Genomic DNA, 24505 nt, shown 5'->3' with positions numbered 1-24505 from the left:
TCTTATTAAACCAGCGCCGCCCCTGTAGCCAGCTCTTCATCTTCCCGTGGCACAACGACACTTTGTTTCAGACGCCGCATTATTATGTCTTCGACGACGAGTAAGACGATGTCTGTGATGAAGTGGGTTGCGGCGAGTTTGGTGGGGTGGGCTGTGATGAACGGACCTGGGTTCGTGTTGGCTCAGGCAGTGACATCGACGACGTTGACGGAGGTGCCTATTGAGAGTATATCGGTCTTGAGCCAGTGAGTACTCCTGTGCATCATGCTTACACAGTTCTCTGGACTACGTGTAATGCATCGGATGAGGGATATTGATATTGATTGTTTCATCTTGTTTCATATAGGTCGACTACATCCGCGCCAATTCCGACACCGACACCGACACCGGCGATAGGGACAATGACGGTACAGTGTTGGCGGACGACTCTGCTCTCGGGGGCGCCTGCTACTTTCCCAGTCGAGTGCGTTGATCATTCACTGCACTGAGATTGGTTGTGGTACTGATGAGGTCCTCTTCGTGATTTATGTGTTATACAGTACAGCTGCGGCGTCCACCGTTACCGGTGCAGTATGTTACGAGGTGTTCTCTCAGGATGGTGGAATAGCTAGGATACCAGTGTACGTCTTATCATCTCATAACCTTCGTTATCGCTCATTACGGACATTCGCAGTACGCCCGGGCCGAACTTCGAACCTCTGGCACTCCAAAGCTCCTACTCCGCCTCTCTAGCATCCGAATCCGCCGCACGCGCCTCCAGCACTCCGGGCTCCTCTTCCTCTTCGTCATCAAACCACCTCGTCAGGGTGCTCGTACCTGCGCTGATCGGCTCGCTCGTCGGCGTTATCCTTCTTGGTCTCGTACGTCTCCCTTCACATAAATCACATATCACATCATTTTCTATTTTTATATCGCTTCTGATGATGTCATCTTGATATGGAACTAATTCCCGCATTCTGTTTTTGTTGTACAGGCAACGTTATACTTCCTACGTCTACGTACCCGCCGCAAGACACAAAGCTCGCGTGCCCAACGATGGGTGGATAACCGGAACAGTGTGGCGTTAGGAGCGAACGAGTCGTGGGCGATGAAGGAGTCGCCGTCACGCGCGACTTATGCTGTTAATAAGTCTGAGACGGCGTGAACGATGTAAGTAGTAGGTCTGGATGTTCTATTTCTATTCCTATTGGTGCATTCTGGAAGCTGAATGGATCTTCGTTTCTATAGATATTATTAATTGGTGGGATTGCGATGTCTCTTTGACGACTTCTATTCGCCACCGCTAGCGACTTAGATACATCCCCCTACACTCACTAGCGAATCGACTCTGCTTTGCTCATACTACTCGCACATTGCGCTTCGCTCACCGCTAACGACCCTTATTTATTATTCCTCTCACTCTCGTTTTCGGCTTGTTTTTCTTGACCTCTGCATCAAGACGTTATCTGTCTTACATCCTGGTCCCGGATATCATTACTTTTTGTTGGTGAAATTGTACGAATAACGTAAAAAGGACGACAACGCGATTGGCGGCGATACATACCTTCATCGGCGCTGTTCTGACTTGTTCTCTGTGTTCTCTGTTGTGTTGTAACACTTTCTTTCTTACGCTTTTTCTTGGTTGTCACACACTTTGTGTTGTTGTGTTGCCTTAGACTGTTGCAAATGCAATTAAACCTTTGGATTGGGTTGAGCCTTTTGTTTGACAAACAACCCCAGTGAGTCTCAAGGTGACATACATAGACGTATGTCAATCTCAACGTCACCACTGGCGTCATTCATCCATGAGAAGTACTCAAAAATGATCAACCATCCATCAAATTCAGTAAATAGCGACAACAACAGAAGCGAAAAAGATGTCGAGAATAAAATACAACAACACATGTCAGATACTGAACATGGATAGCAGGATTGTGATTGTGATGTGATTGTAAGAGTGACTTGAGATGCGTCCGCGGCGGTAAGCAAGAAAGTCTTGGCGTATGTTACTGTAATGTGTTTGTTAGCCATCTATATGTAGATCATCTATAGATGGATGTGGAAAGGAGGATGAGTTGCTTCGGAGAAGTACCAGTCGTAATAGACGTCATCGACAAGTACGTCGCATCTTTGAGGGTGCTCCGTTTTTTTCATGCCAGGGACTCTGCGAGCTTCTTCTGCAACTTTTTCTACATGGAGGAAAAAAAGTCAGAATTACTCAACCCCCAAAATAAAGAATAAAATCTCGAAACTCACATTAACAGCATCCATATAAACATCCGTCACGACCCAATGTTCACGGAGCATCTCCTTCCCGTGTATCGCAAGCGCAAGGTCCTTCGTCATCACCCCATCTTCATCAATCACTTCCACGCATGCCGCTTCGAGGTTCCGGCAGAAATTCGCTAGTGCGTCGTTCTTGTCGAGTTTCGCGCGGTGTAGGAGACCACGCGTCCATGCGAAGATGGATGCTACTGGGTTCGTGGATGTTTCTCTACCTTTTTGGTGTTCGCGGAAGTGTCGGGTCACGGTTCCTATATTTCATGTTTAATCATGTAATAAAAGTAGGATTTAAAAAAAGCATTGTTTGAGTTATAGACTGCGGTGTAGAATAAAAAGGAGAGGAAGACTAACCGTGCGCAGCTTCAGCTTCGATAGTCTTCCCATCAGGAGTAACAAGTTCACTCGTCATCATTCCCAGACTTCCGAATCCTTGCGCGAGAATGTCGGACTGCACGTCACCATCGTAGTTCTTACAGGACCACACGAAGCCACCCGACGATTTGATCGCTTGCGCAACCATGTCATCGATAAGGCGATGTTCGTAGTAGATCGACGATTCGTCGAAGAGAGGCTTATAATGTCTAGGAAGGTAAGGGAGAGAGCGAGAATTAGGATGAAGCAAAATATGCTCATAAAGATGTGATATGCGTACGTGTCGTAGAGCTCTTGGAATATATCCTTGAAGCGACCATCGTATTTCTTCATGATCGTGTTCTTCGTGGAGAGGAACTATACGTACAATAATGAATTAAATTTGATTTAGAACTTTCATGGCATGGATTATACTATACTCACTAGAGGAAGCTTCTTCTGCAATGCCATCTTGAACGACGAATGCGCAAAGCCCGAAATTGACTAAGTCCTAAGTTAGCGTCTGTTACCGTCCGATGCCACACTGCCACATACCTCATCAGTGTTATACATACTCATTGCCACCCCCGGTCCCTTGAAATCATACACGTCCAACACGGTCTTCTCACCCTCTGGAGGGGTGAACACCAACTGCAACTTGCCCGGTCCAGGCGCAACAAAGTCCGTGCTACGATATTGATCACCAAACGCATGACGACCGATGACAATCGGTTTCTTCCACCCCGGTACGGGCTTCGGAATCTTGTTCAGCACAATGGGCTCTCGGAAGACTGTACCGCCAAGAATGTTTCGGATCGTACCGTTTGGAGAACGCCACATTTGTTTGAGCTTGAATTCTATGTTTAGTTTAGATTAGTTTAATGAGACGATGGCTATGTTCGATGAAAGGCATGAATGTACCTTCTACGCGAGCTTCGTCTGGAGTGATGGTTGCGCATTTGATACCGACGTTGTATTCCTTGATTGCTTCAGCAGAATCGATGGTCACCTGGTCATCCGTCTAGTATGAAACGAACATTTAGCTCATGATATGGAAAGCATATAGACAACCTTACAGCATCCCTATTCTCAATACCAAGGTCATAATACTTGATATCAAGTTGTAAATATGGCAAAATCAACTAGGCAGAACCAAATCAAGACAAACACGCATATCAGTCGACAATACCTATTACACAACTAGATATTTAGGAGTAGTAGTACAACGCACCTCCTCACGAATCTTCTTCCAAATAATTCTCGTCATCTCATCTCCATCAAGTTCAACAACAGGGTTCTTAACCACAATTCTATCAAACGGTACACCAGTAGCCATCATCCTCGCAAGTGGCACACACGAACGTCTAAGTGCCGTTCCCACTCTTGATGATACATTGTACCGCGCTAACGTCCCAGACGTTGCGCGGCAGCTACGGAGTGGGAGACGTGCCAGCATCACCATTGTTGTCGTCGTCGTTCAAGGAGACCGGTCAAGAAATGTGAATAGTGATGGGAAGGAAAAGATGTGTTTGTGCTGGCGACGAGAGTTGAACACGAGATCAAAATATTTCCACACGTTATCAGTTGCCAATTTTGGACGAGTTGCATATATGCAACGTCATGAAGTATCTCATCATCCCGAAATGTCCGATTGAGCAACGTATACATTCGCCGATAATACCCCGCTTACAATGAAAACAAAAACTTGAATAAACATATGAAGAAAGGAAGGAGATGATCATGAAGACATTAGTCGTACAACATCAGTAAAAGAGTGAGACAATGAAAGAGTGAGCAAATGCACCGAATATAACTACAGTAATTGATATTGATTTGACAATAAAACGTTATCCCATTCATGAATCATGACCATTTAAACCGCACTCGATCCAAACACTCGCACATCGTCTTCATACTAGGTCTATCCCGAGGAGTCCGACTCCAGCACTGATCCATAAGCTCCCAAAGTTCATGAGCCTTAGGATCTTGGTTCAAGAACCTAACACCGCAAGTTGGTTTACCGCCTGCCATGACTTCGCCAATTACCCTGACGTCGTTCTTCCGATTTGCATAAGGTAATTGGTCGGTCAGGATCTACCAGAACAAATTAAAGGTCATACAATCAGCAACAAATGAGAATGACTCAAGGAAACAGCTTACCTCTAGGCAAACAGAAGCAAACGCATATACGTCGCTCTGAGTCGTAATAGCCGGTTTACGGTCGTCCTCGACTTCTGGGAGTAGGATCTCGGGAGCCATCCACCGTGCTGAACCCGTCAAGCAGGAAGAAGGTAACTCAAGAGCATCTGAGACTTCCCGGACCTTAGATAGTCCAAAGTCCGTGATTATGGCCTTGCCGTCCGCGTCCATGAGAATATTGCACTGATTTGAAATGAGACGTAAGTATCGAATTGCAGAGCTTAATCGGACTACTCACACCCTTAAGGTCTCCATGAACGACCTTCGGTAAGCATCCGTGCAGATACACAACACCAGAAGCTATCTCATAGAGCTAAACGCGGCACCGAAAAAAATAAACGGAGAAAACAAAAAAAAAAAGCTTCAACAAAGGATACACAAAACATAAAGCAGAAGCGACCGCATAAAGCATGAGAAATGGTAGGCATACTAACAAGCTGGTAGCGGTTTGCATTGGGGTTCGTCTCTCGTAAATACTTGACGATTGTCCCATTCTCGCACCAAGGTGAGACCATAGCGAGGGTGTTCGGAAGCTGCATAATGCCGTGCAACCTGGCGACGTGGGGGTGGTTCAGCCGGTGCCATGCCATGACTTCCTTCTTTAACCGCTGTTATCGATGTTTCAGTTCATGTAGAGACAGAGAAGACACAAAACGAGACGGACCGAAAAGAGTCTCTCCTGGGCGTAGCCGACCAGGTTCGCTCGCAGAACTTTCAACGCAACCTAACAATGCTTCAAACGTCTGTACCGAACGAATGTACAGTAAGCCTACCTGCTTCTTAACCGTGCCTTTCCCAGTCTGGTCAGTCCACAGCCCCTTCCAAACATCCGCAAATGAGCCATAGCAAACCGGGTGTTCGCCAACCATCGTCACTTCGTCCGTCAAGTCAATAATATCAATAGAAGATTTAACGAGCAACGTATGCGTCACAAGCTCCTCTCGGCATCCTCGAAGGAGCTTGCTATAGTCGATGTTCTCTGGAATCCAGCGTCTCTCGCTGTAATAGGTGAGAGTTCGAATCATAGAACGTGAAGAGACGAAGATGAGGTATTGCGGAAGGGTTTGGAGTAAAAGAGCGTTACGTTGGTAGATGTCAACGGAGTCTTCGATGTCGTGGTCTAGTGTCGATGGGACAACTGCATCCTTGTGAAATGGGTGTGGATGTTCTTCACGCTCTTCTGCATCCACTTCCGACGGAGCGTCTATGAGGAGATAGATCGTGCAGTGCGGTGAAACTGGGAAGAAGTAGTAATCTGTATCGTTACTGCGAAAGGTATTCTTTCAGTATGAGAATGCAGATGAAAACTCTAAATCAGAAAAACCCACAGATTTCCAACGCCATCCTCTTCTACAACCCCAAAGCAAGAAGCGCTTAAGATATACTCGTCCGGTTCGGGAGAAACACCAACGCAAACCTCAATATCTAGCATATTCTCATACCGTCGATGGATACAATCGCAAATGAAAGCAATCGACTTGTGCGCTTCATAATCCCCAGAAAGAAAGCACGTAAAGCTTTTCAACAGCTGGATCCAATCCAAGAACGGAGAATCTTCGTCGCCTTCCAACTGCGCCCGTTCATGCAGTGCACGAGGTGATCCCCAACCACTGGTCGAGAACAGGTACCCGGTGTTAGCCAATTTCAAAAGCCGTGCATACGTGTCCCGATTTCGAAATCGTAGAAATATAAGGTATTTCTGTAGTGACCGGAGTGCATGTCGACCCAGCGAGAGCTTAGTTTTCTCGGTTCGGGACGTGCACCGCTTGTCCCAGCCGAGACTGGACAGTTGCGAGAACCGAGGCTTTGAATCAACTTGCTGCAGGAGAGAACGTATAGCCGTCTCAGCGTCCCTTTCAAGGGCGTAGAACGCTGCGTTTGCTTCTCCCCACTCCGGGCGCTTAACTATCTCTGGTACTAGCTGTTCGATCTTATCAAAGATACCCTTGGAGAACAAACGATCGTTGTGGCCCTTGGAAAGCTCGTTTTCGTACGTGTCGTAAACATGCAGGCCAACGTATGGAGGGACCATATCGGGCGAATAGTTCGACATGTCAACCGGGCTTTTCAGAAAGAAATCAGAATTTCATCCATTAGTCCACTTTAAAATAAAAGGATTAACACAGATTAGCACCGACCATGTCTCCAGCCAGAAATTCCACAGGAATCCGGGAACATAGAACTCAACATCATCGTCTAACCTGCCTTCCTGGGTGCCCATGAGTATCTCTAAATGAACGACCCATCGATAAAATACACAGCATCACAAAAACACTTATACACACCGATTGTGGCGAGTGTGAAGAGAGGGAGCTATCACCGAAATAGATTCTGCCCATTCACAAAAATGAAACTTGAATAGGACACCTCACCAACCTGCAGAGCCCCCCTTCAAGCTCAAGGCATGAGACGGTGGGGGGATTAGCGACTAACGCCTCGGGTGTCGCACGACTTTATCTACCGCAGCTGCCACGGCATCGCCTCATCAACGGTGTGCTAACCCGACTTCGGTTGCCGCAAAAGCAGTCCACGTGCAAATCACAAGAAGATACACAAGCGCCCATTTAATACAATGCGCTCCACTCCAGTGATGCTCGGTACCTGTGATGACGACCGTTCAGAGCGAATGTTAGTCACTGTAATCCCAATTACACGAACACCGTGCCATTAGGTTCAATGGATACAAAGTTTACAAACGACCATATGCATTACGTGCTTACCATGGCATCGTTATCTGGCCATCGATGATTCACCAGTTCTTTTTGGCACTGGGACTGAACACCCAACGAGGACCCACAAGTTATCAGGGAAAATCCAGGTAAGTTAAATGAAAGCCTTGCCTTGTAATGCATTTGAGCGAAGTCAAGTAACGCGGACCACACGATCGAGCTCTCACAATCAGCCAAATACGTCCAAATAAGCTTGGCAGTAACAAATTGCAATACAGCAACCAAGGATGTCTTGACACGACTGTCTTATCTGTGGTCAAACGAACCTATTAATAGTAGTAGCATAGGAATAACCACCTAGTAGCTTAGCCTTTGAAAATCCAGTACATACAGTCCACGCAAACCTACAATATTTATGTTTTGACTTGCTTCTGGCTCATGCCTACAATTCACTTAGCCCTGTACATTTTTTATTTTTATTTAGTTATTCTAAATTCTCTCGTTAGATTTTCGGGTATTCCAATAATCAGACATTCAAAGAAAAGCTAAGAAGGCAGGTGCTGGCTGAATATTTATTTGAAGATCCTTTTCACAAAACTCAACAGAAACAGAGTATATCTGTTATTCTAGAGTCCAGCATGGTATTGGTATCAGTATGCTAAATTTGGTCATATATTATACAAAGGTCCTATATAATGTGCTTATAATTATTAATAGATATTTAATATAGTATAACAAAACAAAATTCAAATTCAAGTGCCAGAGATTTGATGACCTGGTTATTTTCAGAATCCATAGTGTTTTTATCATGCTCAACTCGGAATTATCCACTGGTATTTATTTGTTTGAATACAGTAATAAAAATATTACTAAAGAAGACTGCTTACCGGATGTTCTAATGCTTCATCAACAGTTGTTCTTTTTGTATAGCTTGGTTCAAGCATATCTTTACTGAGAGACAAAGCTACATGAAGACTATAGCAGCCAGACTGTGAGAATGGATTCACATCTTACATACCCATTACATCGTCATGCCAGACAGATTGTTCCCAAACTCTCTTATGAGTCATTATTTCCTGTGCAATTATTTCGGGCTCACGCAAATCCCCTTCTCTGTGAAATACACATATGAACAGAGTTTGTTACATTACTAACCAAAAGGGATCGTTGCTCACGAAGGCTTTGTGCTCGGGAAACTCTCTAATCCATTGTACATATTGTAGAATATGACACTGTAGACACGTTAAATATAAGTATTTCTGCACTTTGAAAGAGATCCAGCCTACCCAAGAGCCCAGACATCCATTGCATAGCCTTGTTTACCATCCCAAGCCTCTGGAGCCATGTACAAAACTGCTCCACCCACAGTATCGACTTCTTCTATGTTGTTGCCAGATGAAATGCGTTCTGTTCTGAGTGAAAAATCACCTTAATGCGTGTTGAAACATGAAGCACAACTCTAGAAAGAAGCTTACAATCCAAAGTCTGTCAGTTTCACATCACTTTCCCTAATAACTTCATCAGTGTTCCCCATGAGCAAAATGTTTGCAGGGCTGTTTAGCACAGATTCGAAACAAATCTATGAGATTCAGAACATTGCAATGTACTCACTTGATATCACCATGTACAAGTTTTCTGTTGTGCATGTGTTTCAGCCCATTTAGAGAGCCTCTTACAAGATATTATCAGGCCTGTTAACTAAGACCTGTATAGATCACTTACCTCATTACAGCCCTTTGGTCGCCTGTATGCAATTGTCCTCGCTTTATTCTTCCTTCCAAGTCTCCCCCAGGTGCATATTGAAGGATTACAACTATATAAGGCATCTTGTCTATAGTTTGAGCAAAGCTGTCATAAAACTGAATCTGAAGATATTGTGTGAATAGTCCTGGTGAGTCAGCTTGACAGTCAAGTGCTTACTATGTTGGGATGACCATTAAGTTCTTTGAGCAATTGCAACTCTCTTTTGGCCATCTGCTTCTCCTCAGAATTTGAGGCTACCATGCGTTTAATAACTACGAGTCCATATTTTGAATGATTGGCTCTCTGAAGCCATTAAGGGTGGAGAGGTAAGGCTTAGTCAAGGTGAAAGCACCAGACACTCAATCTCTAATCGTACTCACCCAGACTGTGCCAGACAAGCCACTCCCTAGTTTCTTAAAATCAGTTACTTTGGCATGCTCACATCACGAAAAAGTCGCAACAAATGTATTTAATAATAGCAAAAGTAACCTAATAAAATGATTTCATAAGTATTACATTCTAAAATAACACTTATATTTTACTTATAATGTAATTATAATGATTGTATATAAATGTAAGAAATATACAAAGTTTCTATTAAACTACAAACATGTTTTAGAGCAAGTAAGCTTACTAATAGTCTTATTACAACATTACATGTAAGGTACAAGTACTCAACTCTTATTATAATCTGTTAAAATTATATTATAAGATATCTACAATAATAGTTGATAGATTATAATAGTTATAAAAATATTGTATTGTGCTTGTAAGTTGATTATAATACTTTTAGTAGGATAATACACAATTATATATATTAATAATGTTAACAATCACTCTGTCAGACTTATAATATAATTTGTTTTTACCTTTAAACAATATATCGAAGTGATTACATAATCGAGTACCGAAGATCGAGAGCATATAATGACGCACTTGCTCTCGTCACTCCTTTTCCTCCTACCTCCATCATCTCCCCAACCCTCTTCCCCCAACGCTATGTCGTCTCTTTTGTTCTCTCCAGCCCAGTACTCTGCCTACAAGCATCCTCCAGCAGGCACACTGCCTGTAACCACCTAGGCAATAAAGGTCACTGGATTCGTCTCTCTAATCTGCCACTGCGATGCCTGCACTGAGCCTCAGATCCTGTGACAACACGGCCGAGTTGGCTACACAGTCCTTCAGCGTAAAGTGTAAGTAGCCAGTCCACTTCATAATAACTCGCACAATAGTTGCTCATCCCTCTCATCCCAACTTCTTGTCACCCTTTCATCCCTCCCGCTCCTCGCTCTGCCTCTTGTGTTGCCTCTCCTTCGTTGCCCTCCTTTTTCTTATGCTCGCCTTCTTTTATTCATTCACATTCGCACATCCGCATTGTTGACCAATGCCGAACGACTTCTCCAATAATTCCATGCATTCGCATACTTCTTCCCGCTCAGCAGCGCAAGCAACAATCGGTGAGTACGCACTCGCGACAATGTCCATGTATGACCACTCCTCAGGCGCAATCCTCTCTCCGACCCCCCGCGCACTCCTTCCCCACCTACCATCCTATACTTGACGTCACCCTCGATGGGCCCACGCCGTGTGCATTTACATTCCCCAGTGCTGTACATGGCACCATTTCAAACGGAAGCAGTGACCCAGCGCTCCTCTCCTGAGCCGACTCCGTCTGCCTTCCACTTCACCTTCACCTTTCGAGCCGGAACGTCCCAGAGAAACACCTTGCAATCGACGGCTCAGTTTACTGCACCTCCCATTGACGCATAAACCATAGAGCGCACGCGCACAGACACGGTTTCGTCTGCAGTCCGAATTAGCTTGTTCAACACTCCGGATCTCAACCTGCATACACCACTCATACTTGCTGCACGCTGTCGCGGTGCGTCGTTCCTTTCTGTCTTATTGTCGCTTGCTAATCACTCTAAACCTGTCTCACAGGCGTAGCCTCAATCACCACAACCTGCTCGACCTCAATTCACACCTGCTCGCAATTCAACTTGCAGGGACCGAGCAACGACCAAAACATGGTGACGAAGGCTACGTCGAACGGCCTGAGAATGCGTTTATCCTTTTCCAACACAAATCCTACTCGCAGAAGAATGAGGCAGAGGCAGCTGGTGGTGTAGGGGTTGGGACTGTAGAAATAGTGTATTATTTACTATTTTTGTATTCTATAATTTAAATATAATTATATTTGATTAATTATTTGATATAAAATTGTATAGTAAGCAAAAGCAAGCTATTCAAACACTTGTAATGACTTGTAGGCATGATAAGCAGATATTATACTTTTACAAATTAATAAGTATGTCTTAGCCTTGTAATCTTAGGAAGTATGTTATAATCACTTGTATAACTTAACAATTTACACAATTATAATTGTAATTGCCAAGTTCTAAAAGTATTCTTGTTTACTTATTTAACATTGTACTATCATTGCTTAACCCCCTATGAAGATTATATTAACATTGACAAATTTTATAAAAGGTACAAAATGTATAGGATTACAAGTGAATACAATACTTAAGACTTTTTCGTGATGCATCTGATTGTTTCTCAGGTTTTGTCCGTCTATGTTGCTGTGCAGTTTTAGACGTCCTTCGTTGTTCTTGGACAGACCTATGTTTAGTTGTAACCCCACTGCCTGTATTTTTCGAGGACTCAGTCGTCCTAGTCCTCGCACGGGTCGATCTATTAGTCCTTGGTCTGTCTGCTTCTTTGTTTCTAGGTGTTGTTCTCGTGGTTGGTGTTGCATCCGTTGTTCTGCTTTTGCTTGTTGATTTCGCCGAGCTCTGAGCCCTTCCTTTGTTTGTCGCTCTTGAATTCTTTATCTCCTGCTGTCTCTTTCTATAGATGTGCTCTGCGAATTTCGTAATTAATGAGGCCTTCTTGACGGTTTCTCTTCCTGAATTCTCGTTGCCTGTATGCTTTTTGGGCTGTGCATCTTTCTGCTTCTGAACGGGTTTTCGACTCCGACCTCCACGATAGCGGCCCCGTCGACTCTGTTGGTAAGTATTATGACTTTCAAAATTCGTACTGGGTGCGAATTTAACGTGTTTCCCGTCGTCTTCAGCTTCTGAATACGTCTTAGACTCTTTCGGTTCAGATTCTCTCGGTTTACTTTCGCAAGAAGACACACGCCTCCGTCGATGCCGATGAGGACGTGCAAACATCAAGTGTCAGAATACTATGGGACTGCTTTACCTCGGACTTATGGAGTAGAGGAGAATTACTTCCTGAAGAGATTCAGTGGTCGATTATGCAGCGGTTGGAACTGACAAGTATGCATATTTTGGCTGCATTTAAAAGACTGCCGGGAGTTTGCGTGAAAGTTGAGAAGCGCCCATTCGCTGGCACCGGGAATATCTCGTGATGGATAAGTAACGTGCAAAGCACTGATTTATATAGGCATTCTTTGCAAAATCTAAGGTTCGGTGCTAATGAAAAGAGAATTATAGCTGAAACGTTTTATGCCACTCAAGAAGACAGCAAGTGGCTGAGTATATGCCATGTGCCGCATTTAGCTTATAGAATATAATTTCAAGTGTGCAGGAACCACGCGTCAATCCGATCTAGCCGTGGGAATTATAGGACTAAGGCAGAGTCCACAGTCTACGACTATCATTGTTAGAGTACGAGTGGAAACTGGCCAGTTTGCCACACTGAGGTTATCCACGTGGGTTACTCACGAGGATAACCACGAGGGGAACTGAAACAGGGAAAAATACTATGTGGTGAACTGTATTAAGTAGCATATTAGTCGTTCAGAAAAACAGAAAAATGAGGGAATAAAGTACATAATTATGTTTGTACAAGTCCTCTCCCCTAGAGAGATTGAAATAAATCATCAACCGTTTGTTAGCCCTACCAAATTCTTGCATTTATTGAGGAAAATTACTATTTTGGGCATATTGCATAATATAGTTAGCTAATTCCCAACATGTTGACAACGTTGGAAACTACCCTGCTAGTTTTCCACATGTGGTTATCCACGTGTGGGAAACCCTCAAAACAGTTTCCACTCGTACACCAAGATTCATCGTACCTACCGATGTTTTCATTGAATTCCGTCTTCGTTTGCAACTCTACCGCGACAGAATACATCTCATACAACATCAGTGAAATTTACACGGCGGCCAAACGTAAAGATAGATGGCTTCCACATGCTTAAACTGTATCGAATCGGAAGGTTGCGCGATCTCAGGGAGGAATATGTAAGCTCTACCGGTCCGCTTACACAACACAGGACGCAGCATTATGCTTCATGGATTGCTTCTAGCTGTAAGAGGTGGCAAATGGGGCAAGTGCGCTCTCATCACCGTGTTTTCAAAAGTACAATCGATCCATGCCCGCTCGTACAAATAGTCTTCTGATGCTCGTTGGTAGGACAGGACCACACCTTTCTCATTCCTGTACCTCTGGTTATATACTCCATAGCAGCGAAGTAACCTGATAACAATGGCTGACTGGTCTCACTATGCAACGCCAGACCCCGAGTTCATGGCTGCAGTAGCAAAGGCACCACCAACGTCACTTCCAGAAGTAAAAACTGCACTTGAAGGTGATCAGGTTCTCATCGGAGCTCAGAAGGCCTCTGGAGAGATGATGCGCAAGGCTGTCGAGGCGGCTGGCCCACGTTAGTACGATATAGATGTTATTACTTACCAATTCGTTCATGAATTTCTATGCTTTATTTAGCCGTGGGTATTACGGTGGTAGAGAAGCGGATTCCTGTGACCACTCCCCCAGGAGATATAGCAATCAGAATCTACACTCCGCAATCTCAAGACAGTTCGGAGACATTTCCTGTGTACGTCCATTTACACGGTAAGTATATTCTCTTCAGTCTTTTTCAATTGTCTCGGTGATTTTTATTTCTTTGTCCCAAGGTGGCGGTTACTCACTCGGAAACCTTGACATGGACGAGCTCGTTTGCCGAGAAATCTCTGCAAAACATCGCATTGTCGTTGTGAATGTTGACTACCGTCTCGCTCCTCAATTCCGCTGGCCAACCGGTCCAACTGATGCATATGATGCTGTAAAATGGGTATGTACACATCTCGGCCCGATGTCCGATCTTATTCTCGCTTTGTTGTAGGTAGCCTCCAATGCATCAGAATTGAGAGTTGATCTCAAGAAAGGTTTCATTGTCGGTGGCCTTTCTGCAGGTGGAAATTTCACATGTGTAGTTACGCAACGTGCACGAGAAGACCCAGGTCTTCAAGATAAAATTACAGGCCAAATTTTGCAAGTCCCAGGAACTATGTCGCATGCAAAGGAATTTCCGGAACAGTTCGTGCTTGTATCATTGACAAGATCCATTTGCGCATGTTGATTGTCTCCTCCGTTTACCAGCCTCAGAGACAAATTGAAATCTCATGAGCAGTGCAAAGATGATCCCATACTTCCTCGTTCAAATCTTGCATTATTCACAGGCATGTTTCCAGGATGCTTTCATACTTAACAACAAATCCTAAAGCCACTTTCCTTATAGGTGCCTATCAGCCTGGTGATCCCTGGGATCCTGCTGTGTCTCCTCTGCTGGCAAAGTCCTTCTCTGGCCTTCCTCCTGCCTATGTTCAGATCGCTGGAATGGATCCATTGCGCGACGAAGGTCTCCTTTATGCCCAGATGATGCAGGAAAGCGGGGTTTCGACTAAGGTCGATGTGTAAGTTCATGTCTATCCTCCGCGTGTTGGCCGAATTAACATGTCTATCGAAATAAGGTATCCCGGTGTGTCTCATGGATTTACGTATTACTATCCAACGATTAGTGCTGCGGTGAAATGGCGCGCAGATCTGGACGTTGGCATCCAATGGGTTTTAACGTTTGCTAAGCAGTGAACTAAGGGAACCATCAGGTCACTCATCGCGTTACAGTCTTTTTATCACTTGTACGCAATTGTACTCGCTTTATTCTTCCTTCCACGTTTCCCCAAGAGGTGTATCGAGGGATTTAAACTATATAAGGCACCTTGTCTATAGTTCAAGTGAAACCGTTATAAAACTGAATCTGACAATATCAAAGGGACACTGCTTGCGTGTCGCTCTGACGATCAAGCACTTACCACAGTATATTGAAATGATCACTCAGTTCTTTAAACAGTTGCGACTCTCTTTTGGCCAAACGCTTTTCTCAGAATCTGAGATAACCGGCATGCAAATTTAACATGTTCTCCGTCGTCCTCCGCTTTAGAGCGTGCTTTAGACTCCCTCGGTGCACTTTCAGAAGAAGCTACATGCCTCCGTCAAGACCGAGGAGGACGTGGAACTATCAAAATTCAGATACATTTTGCACTTGAATTACCTTCGATTAATAGAATAGAGGAGAATTGTTTCTTACAAAGGACACAATGGACCGTTTATATGGTGTTTGGGAAGAATAGGTATGCACGTTTAGACCACCTGGTCAGATTTTTCGTTAGACCCAAGGAGTACCCATTTTATGGCATCCGAAAAGACCTTGTTTAGAAAGGAAACATGCCAAGTGTGCATTGCGATACCACGAAAGTCGTACATACTTTGCACATACTGTGCACACTATAAGTCATAATGCTAAAAAATAAACGCTACAGCTGAAATGTTTGTTTAAGTAACTCAAGGAGACACATAAAGAGTTGGGTATATGACACCTGCCACATATAGCATATTTTATGGAGAATTGCTCAAATACATGATACGTGAGAATGGTCGAAGCATTTGATGGCTGAAATGTTACAGAGAGAAAAACATGTAACTACAGTATCAGGCTATCAGGCGCGTAAAATCACGTGCCACTCCGATAGGCCGTGGGAATTGGACGACTACAGCACTGTAACAGCAGAGTCCGCGACTATTAAACGTGTTTGGAATATCCCAATGTTTTCGTTATATTTTGTCTTCATATGCAACTCTCTCGGGTCTGAATACATCGCTTACGACATCAGTGAAATTCATGCAGCAGCCGAACATACAGTAGATGGCCTCCACACATAGTTTACACTATCTATCTGACGCGACTTCGGGAAGATTCGTACCTTTTGCTGGTCGGTTCACACAGACAGGCGCAGCATTACGCATCATGGATTACTTCTAGCTGTAAGAGGTGGTAAACGGGCTAGTACTTTCTGATCATTGCGTTTCAGAAGTACGATCAATCCAATTGTGCGCTCATACAAATAGTTTTCCGATCTCACCGGCAGGACAGGAGCACACCCTTCTCATTCCTGTATCTCTGGTTATATCACTCCATAGCAGTGAAGTGCCTTGATAACAATGGTTGGCTGGTCTCACTATGCAACGCCAGACCCTGAGTTCATGGCTGCAGTAGCAAAGTCACCACCTCAGCAACTTCCAGAAGTAAAAAGCGCACTTGAGGGTGACCAGGAAGTCATCAAAGCTCAGGAGGCCTTTGCAGAGATGCTGCACAAGGCTGTAGAGGCTGCTGGCCCACGTTAGTATGGCATAGGTGTTATTGCTTAGCAATTCGTTCATAAATTTCTATGCATTATTTAGCTGTGGGTATAACGGTGGTAGAGAAGCGGATTCCTGTGACCACGCCCCCAGGAGATATAGCAATCAGGTCCGCAATCTCAAGACAGTTCGGAGGCATTTCCTGTGCACGTCCATTTTCACGGTAAGCCCGTTCTCTTTAGTACTTTTTTCGATTGCCTAACTAAATCTTAATGCTTCGTCCAAGGTGGAGGCTACTCAGTAGGAAACCTCGACACCGACGAGCTCGTTTGCCGAGCAATCTCTGCAAAACATCGCATTGTCGTTGTGAATGTCGACTACCGTCTCGCTCCTCAATTCCGCTGGCCAACGGGTCCAACTGATGCATACGATGCTGTAAAATGGGTACGCCAACATTTCGGCCCGATGTCCGATCTCATTCTCACGTTGTCGTAGGTAGCCTCCAATGCATCAGAATTGAGAGTTGATCTCAAGAAAGGTTTCATTGTCGGTGGCCTTTCTGCAGGTGGAAATTTCACATGTGTAGTTACGCAACGTGCACGAGAAGACCCGGATCTTCAAGGTAAAATTACAGGCCAAATTTTGCAAGTCCCAGGAACTATGTCGCATGCAAAGGAATTTCCAGAACAGTTCGTGCTTGCATCATTGGCGAAATCCATTTGCGCATGTTGATTGTCTCATTTGTTTACCAGTTTTAGAGACAAATTGAAATCTTATGGACAGTGCAAAGATGATCCCATACTTCCTCGTTCAAATCTTGCATTATTCGCGGGTGTGTTTCCGCGATTCTTTCGAAGTAAGCAGCAAATCCCAAGGCTGCTTTCCTTATAGGTGCCTACCGGCCTGGTGATCCGTGGGACCCTGCTGTGTCTCCTCTGCTGGCAAAGTCCTTCTCTGGCCTTCCTCCTGCCTATGTTCAGATCGCTGGAATGGATCCTTTGCGCGATGAGGCCCTCCTTTATGCCCAGATGATGCAGGAAAGCGGCGTCCCGACTAAGGTCGATGTGTAAGTTCATTCTATCTTCTGTGTGTTGGACGAATTTAACATTTTTATCGAAATAAGATATCCTGGAGTGTCGCATGGATTCTCGTTTTACTATCCAACGATTGGTGCCAGCGTGAAATGGCGCGCAGATCTGGACATTGGAATTCAATGGGTTTTAGGATTTGCTAAACGGTAAACGACTAAGAATGCAAACCATCTTCGTTATGCGTCGATGGTCGTATAAAGTAAAGTTGTAAACGTTTGAAACACAAACTGGTAGTTGTAAAGAAAAAATCAGTTCAGGAACTTGGATATTGTACAGCCAACCGTTTACGACGTGTGATTACATCAGAACCAACCCCCCCGCCAGATATTCAACTGAACAGGAGAAGCCAAAAGTCCATATTTTTGTTGCTTTGGAATCTCTAAGTACGCTCCTGAGTCACGTGATGGTAGAGTTCCGTGGGACTTTTGTTCGTCTGTGGCAGACTGATTCAGTAGAAGGCTGCCGAAGCCATGTTTTATATGTCAGTGCTTACTTGAAACTCCATCTTCAAAACTCCAGACTTAATAATGCTAAGGCTTTGAATATATCTACGATAATGGAATTTCCGCAGTAGTGCCCGTAGGCAGGTTTATGTGGTACCGTCTGGTCCATCACGCGCTAGATGTCAATCACGGTCTTGTGCCTGTGCTGGTTGACTGAGACCGAGACATGAATAACGTGCTATAGATTACTTCTGGTCGAAAAAGGTTTGTTAATTGGGCAGGTGATTTGATCATTTTCCGCGGTATGATCAAGCTTTCAAGCCCTGACGGTACTGTATATTTAATCCGTCGCGCAACTGTTGCTTATCCACAGCTCGTCCTTCATCCCTACATTGAAGTGGCTAATTGATCGCTATCAATGACTGATTGGTCTCATTACTCGACGCCCGACCCCGAGTTCGTGGAAGCATCAGCGAATACACCACCTCAACCTGTTCCGGAAGTAAAGAATGCACTTGAAGTCGACGAGGAAGTCATCAGACGCCAGAAGATCGTCGTAGAGATGATGAGCAAGCCTGTCGAAGCCGCTGGTCCGCGTTAGTATGATGACCTCTTCACTATTGGATTATTCGTTCATGGATCTTCGTTCATTGTTTAGCTGTGGGTGCAATTGTAGAAGAGAAGCGTATTCCTGTGACCACACCACCGGGAGATATAGCAATTAGGATCTACACTCCGCAGTCCCAAGACGCTTCTGAGACCTTCCCAGTGTATGTTCATTTTCACGGTAAGGATGCTGCTCTTTATTTCTTCTGGACTCCTCCGCTGATTTTCTGCTTCGTGAAAAGGCGGCGGCTATTGTGTGGGAAATCTCGACATGGACGAGCTTACTTGTCGGGCGAAATCTTCAAAGCACCGCATTGTCGTCGTGAATGTTGACTACCGACTCGCCCCTCAGTTCCGCTGGCCAACAGGTCCGAACGATGCGTATGATGCTGTAAAATGGGTAAGAACCTACTCTGACCTCTTCCTGATATTGCTCTTAAGATCCTCGTGCTTTTCCAGGTAGCCTTAAATGCACCAGGCCTACGAGTTGATCTCAAGAAAGGTTTCATTGTTGGAGGCATCTCTGCAGGTGGAAATTTTACTTGTATAATTACACAGCGTGCTCGAGAAGACCCGGAGCTTCAAGGTAAGATCACAGGACAAGTTATGCAGATTCCAGAAACCATTTCGCACACAAAGGAATTCCCGGAAAAGTTCGTATCTACGTAATCGCGAAATACATTGCCGCATACTGATTGTCCCTTCCAATTAGCTAGCCTTAAAGAGAAGTTGAAGTCTTATGAAGAGTTCAGGCATGATCCTCTGTTCCCTATTGCGAATCTTGAATTGTACTTTGGTAAGTCATCTTGAACTATCGAGATTACCGGAAGTTTCTAAAGCTCCTGCCTTTACAGCTGCCTATCAATCTGGCGATGCGTCTGATCCCCTTGTGTCCCCTTTGCTAGCAAAGTCTTTCTCTGGTCTACCACCTGCATATGTCCAGATTGCCGGAGCGGATGCGCTACGTGACGAAGGTCTCCTTTATTCCCAAAGGCTGGAGGAAAGCGAGGTCCCGACAAAAGTCGACGTGTAGGTCACTTTGGTGTCGTTCCTGTGATGTGAATTAAAGCATTGTCGAATTAAGGTATCCTGGTGTGCCGCATGCATTCACGATTTGGTATCCGACAATCGGTGCTAGCGTGAAGTGGCGAGCGGATCTTGATATTGGCATCCAATGGCTCTTGGGGTTCGTCAAGCAATGAATTGACCGGGTAATGTAACAGCAAAACCGCGAGGGATCCTTGAAATGGTGGCGCAGTTAACTCGCTCAAAATAAAGTATATAGTTTGTGATAAACATGAATTAAGCTTGAGAAATAAAATTGACTCGTGTATTATGAGGCCTATAAGCTTGCTCGTGTAATCTGACTTTTACAGAGGGTTAATATTAATCTCAATATCTAGAGTAAGTTCGACTAGTTTCTTTTTCGGAAATTCCTACTATACTTGAAAACTGCTATATTAGGCGATTACAAACGCACATTACATACTCACCAAGAAACTGTTGGTGACCTGTTTGTTGACTCTTGCGCATCACTTCCCGAGGTCGACCTTATAAGGTTGCTCCTCCCTGGTAGGATCCTCTCCAACCCATACTTCTCTAGTTTAAACCATAACTAAGGCTATTGGAAGGGCATACAGGTAATGCAGTGATTGCACCCCTCCCTCTTTCATTGCCTAACAATGTACGTGAACCTAGGAAGACAGAGACCTTGATTGAACGGTTATTCTTAGTCGTGCTACATGCACAGCCAGCACGGCTACACTGCAAAGCAGTGTTTCGGCTATATATGTCAGAGCTGGATGCAACGCAGAGAACACACTGTTATTTTTTAAAGTATAAGACTGTGTCTACTTATAACTATATGTTATTCACTTCACTTCCCGAGCGAGGAAGGAAACCTGATTTTGATATTGTCTCTAAGAGCTTCTTCTGGAGGTTCGAGTGGTATTCCCATCTCTTGCTCCAATCTCTTTTTATTTTTCTTAAAATGATCTTTGTTCAGCTTAACTCGTTCGCCCGGCGTTTTGTATTCTCCTGGAAGTTTAAAATGTTCAGGCTTTATTTTGCCACTTTGCTTCTGCGACTCCTTGATAATGTATTTTTCGAAACCTGCATTGAGATCCATGATCAGTCTTCTTGTGGAAACAAAAAAGAAGGCACAAGGTAGAGAAAACCCCTTGCGCCGATGTAGATAATTTATAGCCACTGCTGGGGACCGGGATCCGCCAGCTTGACAATGGACTAGAACCATATTGCCCCCTTTCGTTCCTTCATCAATGAATTGACAAGCTTCGTCTAAAATGTCCTCTATCTTCGCTTCAGTCACATCCTCAAGTGCGATTTTCTTCGCGGTGATTTCGGGAGACAATTCCTCTTCAGGATTCACCCCAAGGGACAATACGTGTGTAATATGATTTTGGAGGAGGAAGAGTTTGCACGCGGCTGTACGCGAGCCTACGAAGATGCCGTATCCAATATAATCGATATCATAATGTGGGTCTAAAGGACGGTAGTGGTTAGGACAGAATCTTTCGGGACAATGAGAATGTTCTTTTTGTTCCGTAGCGCTGTTTTGCCTTGGTCTGGACATAGCTGTATTTGCTGTTACCTGCCAGTGATGAACGCACATGGCCAATATATAATATAAGTGGCAAAGGGCAAAGGAAGATTTCGACCAAGAGGAAAGCGTTGGGTTGTCCTCTTTGTGTTGTCAATTTGATGGTTTCCAGCAAATCGTGATACTCGGTCTGATGCAATGCCTCGCACCGACGCGACCTACTTTGCCACTCAGAGTCGTAGTGCGGACAGGCTCATCGCTCAACAAAGTAAATGTCTCAAGAAAGATAGATTCGGAGTGAATAGATATTTTTAAATTTCACTGCATGTCGGTCCATCCCACCAGTAACCTATCTACTAGAAAAGCTCTCATGGCAATAGATTCGTGCTTAAACAGCAAGAAAAGTACGAATTCCCCAAACGACTACCCCGAAGTAAGTTGCATAACACGTCCTTCTAATACCAGACTACCCCTTCGTAGTCCCACATAATACAGACCTGTATCACCCTCTCGCCTTAAGCGCAGCAGCCGCACTCTCCATAATCGGATAAACCGTCCCGGTCGGGTACACAGCATATCCATCGTTCGGCGACGGACCCGTCGAGAGTTGAGACCCAGCTTGCCATATCAGGTTACCCGTAAGACCTGAAGAAGTGATCTCATTCCACCATCCGGTGTAGATCGTTGCTTGGTTTGTCGTCACACCGAATTCCTCTGAAGAAATAGGAGGGATTAAGATGAGATGAAAGTGAAGACAGATAAATTTATTACTGACCGAGAATAACGGGCTTGTTTGCGTTCTTTTGAGCTGTCGCATGGTCAGCTATCCATTGGACTCCCCATGCGGACTCGTTAGCAGCTTGACCCCAGCTCTGAATTAAAACTAAATTTAGCGGCTGCAGTTTGTCATCAAGAAATATGATACGTACCTCAGGGTATGAGTGGACAGTTCCGAAGTCGAGGGTCTCGATTTCCAAGTTCGATGTGAAGTTAATCCCGACACCAGGTGCTGACAAACACGATCTCAGACAATTAAATCATACGTGTTTGCGTGGAAATCATATACCGTAAGGGTACGTCGGAGGGTTCGCTAGCTCGAACCAACCCTCATCACCCATAGCGACCAGATGGTTAGAGTCAATAGACTTGATAAACTTGCTGATAGTCGTTGCCCAAGATTTGATCGTCGAGCCTGTCGTATCGCACGCAGCGGATGCACTGCCTGTGGAACCCGAGCTACGAAGCACATGTTCAAGTTAGCGACTAACATAAAATAAATCGACGCCCCAGCCGGACTCGCAGATGGACTCACCAGCGCGGCTCATTGGCCAACTCCCAGGCCATAATCGTCGACTCATCCTTGTACCGTCCAACGAACTCCGTAATGTAATTCTCATACGCAGCAATGACTTTCTGGTTCGTGTAGAACGTATCATGTGTTCCTCCGGGGTTGAGCTGGTTCACGTAGACGTCCATACCACCATAGTCTGACCAGTTATTCGTCAGCGCGACGATGAGTCGGATACCATGGGCCTTGGCAGATGCAACGACAGAGTCGAAGCGTGAGATACCGTTGGCACCAGTGTTGAACGTCGCAATACCATTCTGCCATAGCTGGTAGTATGCGCCAAAGTTTTGTGAGGAAGTTACATCATTGAAACCCCTGGCGAACGAAGAAAAAGGGTTTAAGCACATCTTCATAAAATAATAACGCTGACAACGCCAAAAATAACTTACCAAGTGCGCACAGTAGTCAATCCAGCAGCAGCAATATCATTAAATGCAGTATCGATATCCTCATCGCTAACTTGTGCCAACCAATACGCATTCGTCCCTGCAACGATATAGTCTTCTCCATTCAGGGTAAACTTTTGTCCGGAAGTTTTGACGAAGCCTGTCACGGTGGGTGTAGACGCTGGAGCTGAAGCTGACGTCGAGGTAGGTGGAACAACTGTCGAAGACCGTGATGAAGTGGTGGATACTGGGAGGGAAGGGGAGGAGCTGCTGCTTGCTGCTCCTGGAAGACATTCTGTGAAGGTGGAGAGGAAAGGGAGGTCGATCAATATTTCTCTTTCTTTTTATACGTAGGTGAGGAAGACGAACGGGAGTAGTAAGGGTTTTGCACCGTACAGACAGTCCCAGAAACGCAAGTCGTTGCGCCGGACCAACCAATGCCCTGATAATGGTCAATCTTCATGCACAAAACTGATGTTAATCAAGCCCAGGTGATTAATACTTACTCCACATTGGCCCCATTCCGGAGCCTGAGCAGCGACGAAAGGTACAGCGGCTAATGCGGACAAAAGACCAGCACGTCTCATTTTTTCTCTTTGCCGACGACAGAGACCTTGCAGTGGGGTAGGGAGAAATAAGCTCGCCCACACATCTTTTCTCGGACGCAGTTTTATGCTTGAGCAATACGAGCAATACGGCTTCGCGGAACCGTCATACAGCACACCGGTCCCGTGAGCTAGCTGCGGAGGCGTAGTCGTTGTATACAGGCCAGCACACTCCAATGACTGAGGATTAAATCCGGGGCATGTTCGGATTGAATAGCGGAATAGTCTGAAATTGAGACGGATCTAAGGACCATCTTCGAATGTTCGCGTGCAATTGACTCGCTGGCACCGCAAACTGGAATGGCAGCCTGGAACGATGCTCACTGATTTAAAATAAATACGGAGTTAAAGAAGCGTAGTCACAAAGACGACTTAATGGAACTGACGACGCACGACGCACACAAGCAACCCAACTGACGAAGAGTTCCCAGCGGATCAGCGGAAAGCGAAGATCGGTCACGCGGTCAAAAGAAATATTACACCTACAAGAATACACCTAATAACCTCGGCAGGCCAGCAAAGCCCTCATATTCCAAACAGCGAGAAATGAAGGGGTATGAAATTATAGATATGTCCGAGATAATACTTCAGGTCATTACATGAAGGAATACAGCGAAGTAGAAGGAGCGGAACACGGATGAATCGAGAAAGTGCAGCCGGGCCGGGCATGGTAAACAAGGATAGAAAAAGGATATTCGGGTAAAAACCGATGAGTAGCTACAGAAAAGTTTGACGTTGCAATAAAAATCAATGTAGACGGAAATCATGGTTGATACTGGGGAGGCGGGTGCGTCGGCGTAGGTAGTCTATCTTCAAACTGTTGTTGCTCAGTTTGCACTCGCGAATG

General features: G+C 44.9%; 9 protein-coding genes across 9 annotated transcripts; 5 read left to right on the top strand and 4 right to left on the bottom strand.

Moving 5' to 3' along the window:
• Window positions 1-7: 7 nt before the first annotated feature.
• Window positions 8-1686, top strand: FOMMEDRAFT_138379 (uncharacterized protein). The gene is made up of 6 exons (XM_007262567.1): window positions 8-245; window positions 347-463; window positions 540-620; window positions 674-860; window positions 974-1149; window positions 1228-1686. Exons 1-5 carry the CDS (start codon window positions 85-87, stop codon window positions 1142-1144), a joined length of 717 nt encoding a protein of 238 aa, XP_007262629.1. The 5' UTR covers window positions 8-84; the 3' UTR covers window positions 1145-1149; window positions 1228-1686.
• Window positions 1687-1836: 150 nt separating this feature from the next.
• On the bottom strand, window positions 1837-4114 carry FOMMEDRAFT_16963 (isocitrate dehydrogenase). The gene is made up of 9 exons (XM_007262566.1): window positions 3845-4114; window positions 3690-3755; window positions 3535-3634; window positions 3169-3470; window positions 3058-3117; window positions 2915-2991; window positions 2614-2843; window positions 2236-2513; window positions 1837-2168 (listed from the first exon to the last, which is right to left on the bottom strand). The coding sequence occupies exons 1-9, from the start codon at window positions 3947-3949 to the stop codon at window positions 2130-2132; spliced, it is 1257 nt and encodes a 418-aa protein (XP_007262628.1). The 5' UTR covers window positions 3950-4114; the 3' UTR covers window positions 1837-2129.
• Window positions 4115-4476: 362 nt separating this feature from the next.
• FOMMEDRAFT_76432 (kinase-like protein) lies at window positions 4477-6844 on the bottom strand (the record flags this gene model as incomplete). Its single annotated transcript, XM_007262565.1, has 8 exons — window positions 4477-4707; window positions 4774-4995; window positions 5051-5125; window positions 5247-5420; window positions 5477-5536; window positions 5586-6078; window positions 6141-6577; window positions 6629-6844. 8 exons carry the CDS (start codon window positions 6842-6844, stop codon window positions 4477-4479), a joined length of 1908 nt encoding a protein of 635 aa, XP_007262627.1.
• A 3764-nt stretch (window positions 6845-10608) lies between these two features.
• On the top strand, window positions 10609-12600 carry FOMMEDRAFT_151603 (uncharacterized protein; the record flags this gene model as incomplete). Its single annotated transcript, XM_007262564.1, has 6 exons — window positions 10609-10681; window positions 11002-11110; window positions 11166-11355; window positions 12081-12142; window positions 12216-12267; window positions 12319-12600. The coding sequence occupies 6 exons, from the start codon at window positions 10609-10611 to the stop codon at window positions 12598-12600; spliced, it is 768 nt and encodes a 255-aa protein (XP_007262626.1).
• A 918-nt stretch (window positions 12601-13518) lies between these two features.
• Window positions 13519-15243, top strand: FOMMEDRAFT_102151 (uncharacterized protein). Its single transcript, XM_007262563.1, has 8 exons — window positions 13519-13559; window positions 13614-13863; window positions 13926-14054; window positions 14117-14278; window positions 14330-14519; window positions 14583-14662; window positions 14722-14896; window positions 14954-15243. The coding sequence occupies exons 2-8, from the start codon at window positions 13686-13688 to the stop codon at window positions 15069-15071; spliced, it is 1032 nt and encodes a 343-aa protein (XP_007262625.1). The 5' UTR covers window positions 13519-13559; window positions 13614-13685; the 3' UTR covers window positions 15072-15243.
• Window positions 15244-16126: 883 nt separating this feature from the next.
• On the top strand, window positions 16127-17987 carry FOMMEDRAFT_144453 (uncharacterized protein). Its single transcript, XM_007262562.1, is given in 8 exon segments — window positions 16127-16659; window positions 16722-16788; window positions 16808-16842; window positions 16906-17063; window positions 17115-17308; window positions 17372-17451; window positions 17511-17685; window positions 17743-17987. 8 exon segments carry the CDS (start codon window positions 16482-16484, stop codon window positions 17858-17860), a joined length of 1005 nt encoding a protein of 334 aa, XP_007262624.1. The 5' UTR covers window positions 16127-16481; the 3' UTR covers window positions 17861-17987.
• A 584-nt stretch (window positions 17988-18571) lies between these two features.
• FOMMEDRAFT_151600 (uncharacterized protein) lies at window positions 18572-19961 on the top strand (the record flags this gene model as incomplete). Its single annotated transcript, XM_007262561.1, has 7 exons — window positions 18572-18749; window positions 18812-18940; window positions 19002-19159; window positions 19201-19412; window positions 19476-19555; window positions 19614-19788; window positions 19844-19961. 7 exons carry the CDS (start codon window positions 18572-18574, stop codon window positions 19959-19961), a joined length of 1050 nt encoding a protein of 349 aa, XP_007262623.1.
• Window positions 19962-20866: 905 nt separating this feature from the next.
• FOMMEDRAFT_46304 (phosphatases II) lies at window positions 20867-21187 on the bottom strand (the record flags this gene model as incomplete). Its single annotated transcript, XM_007262560.1, has 1 exon — window positions 20867-21187. A coding segment is annotated over one exon (321 nt), but the record flags the coding sequence as incomplete, so codon positions are not given.
• A 459-nt stretch (window positions 21188-21646) lies between these two features.
• FOMMEDRAFT_138372 (CEL4a mannanase) lies at window positions 21647-23640 on the bottom strand (the record flags this gene model as incomplete). The annotated part of the gene is made up of 8 exons (XM_007262559.1): window positions 21647-22033; window positions 22095-22191; window positions 22249-22328; window positions 22386-22555; window positions 22632-22982; window positions 23057-23348; window positions 23423-23495; window positions 23560-23640. 8 exons carry the CDS (start codon window positions 23638-23640, stop codon window positions 21822-21824), a joined length of 1356 nt encoding a protein of 451 aa, XP_007262621.1. The 3' UTR covers window positions 21647-21821.
• Between the last annotated feature and the right edge of the window lie 865 nt (window positions 23641-24505).

The sequence above is a fragment of the Fomitiporia mediterranea genome (assembly GCF_000271605.1).
Source record: "Fomitiporia mediterranea MF3/22 unplaced genomic scaffold FOMMEscaffold_2, whole genome shotgun sequence".
NCBI lineage: Eukaryota > Fungi > Basidiomycota > Agaricomycetes > Hymenochaetales > Hymenochaetaceae > Fomitiporia > Fomitiporia mediterranea.
This window is presented reverse-complemented; position numbering and strand designations above follow the sequence as displayed.

What these genes read in the sequence shown, in the direction of transcription:
- FOMMEDRAFT_138379 (XM_007262567.1), top strand. Translation starts at nt 85, where the DNA reads ATGTCTTCGACGACGAGTAAGACGATGTCTGTGATGAAGTGGGTTGCG. An exon ending in AGTATATCGGTCTTGAGCCA is followed by an intron (nt 246 to 346) that starts GTGAGTACTCCT and finishes TGTTTCATATAG; the next exon opens with GTCGACTACATCCGCGCCAA. An exon ending in GCGTTATCCTTCTTGGTCTC is followed by an intron (nt 861 to 973) that starts GTACGTCTCCCT and finishes TTTGTTGTACAG; the next exon opens with GCAACGTTATACTTCCTACG.
- FOMMEDRAFT_16963 (XM_007262566.1), bottom strand. Translation starts at nt 3,949, where the DNA reads ATGGCTACTGGTGTACCGTTTGATAGAATTGTGGTTAAGAACCCTGTT. An exon ending in GTATGTATAACACTGATGAG is followed by an intron (nt 3,118 to 3,168) that starts GTATGTGGCAGT and finishes CTTAGGACTTAG; the next exon opens with TCAATTTCGGGCTTTGCGCA. An exon ending in CGAAGCTGAAGCTGCGCACG is followed by an intron (nt 2,514 to 2,613) that starts GTTAGTCTTCCT and finishes CATGAAATATAG; the next exon opens with GAACCGTGACCCGACACTTC.
- FOMMEDRAFT_102151 (XM_007262563.1), top strand. Translation starts at nt 13,686, where the DNA reads ATGGCTGACTGGTCTCACTATGCAACGCCAGACCCCGAGTTCATGGCT. An exon ending in TGATGCTGTAAAATGGGTAT is followed by an intron (nt 14,279 to 14,329) that starts GTACACATCTCG and finishes TGTTGTAGGTAG; the next exon opens with CCTCCAATGCATCAGAATTG. An exon ending in GCAAAGGAATTTCCGGAACA is followed by an intron (nt 14,520 to 14,582) that starts GTTCGTGCTTGT and finishes TCCGTTTACCAG; the next exon opens with CCTCAGAGACAAATTGAAAT.
- FOMMEDRAFT_144453 (XM_007262562.1), top strand. Translation starts at nt 16,482, where the DNA reads ATGGTTGGCTGGTCTCACTATGCAACGCCAGACCCTGAGTTCATGGCT. An exon ending in TGTGCACGTCCATTTTCACG is followed by an intron (nt 16,843 to 16,905) that starts GTAAGCCCGTTC and finishes GCTTCGTCCAAG; the next exon opens with GTGGAGGCTACTCAGTAGGA. An exon ending in AAATCTTGCATTATTCGCGG is followed by an intron (nt 17,452 to 17,510) that starts GTGTGTTTCCGC and finishes CTTTCCTTATAG; the next exon opens with GTGCCTACCGGCCTGGTGAT.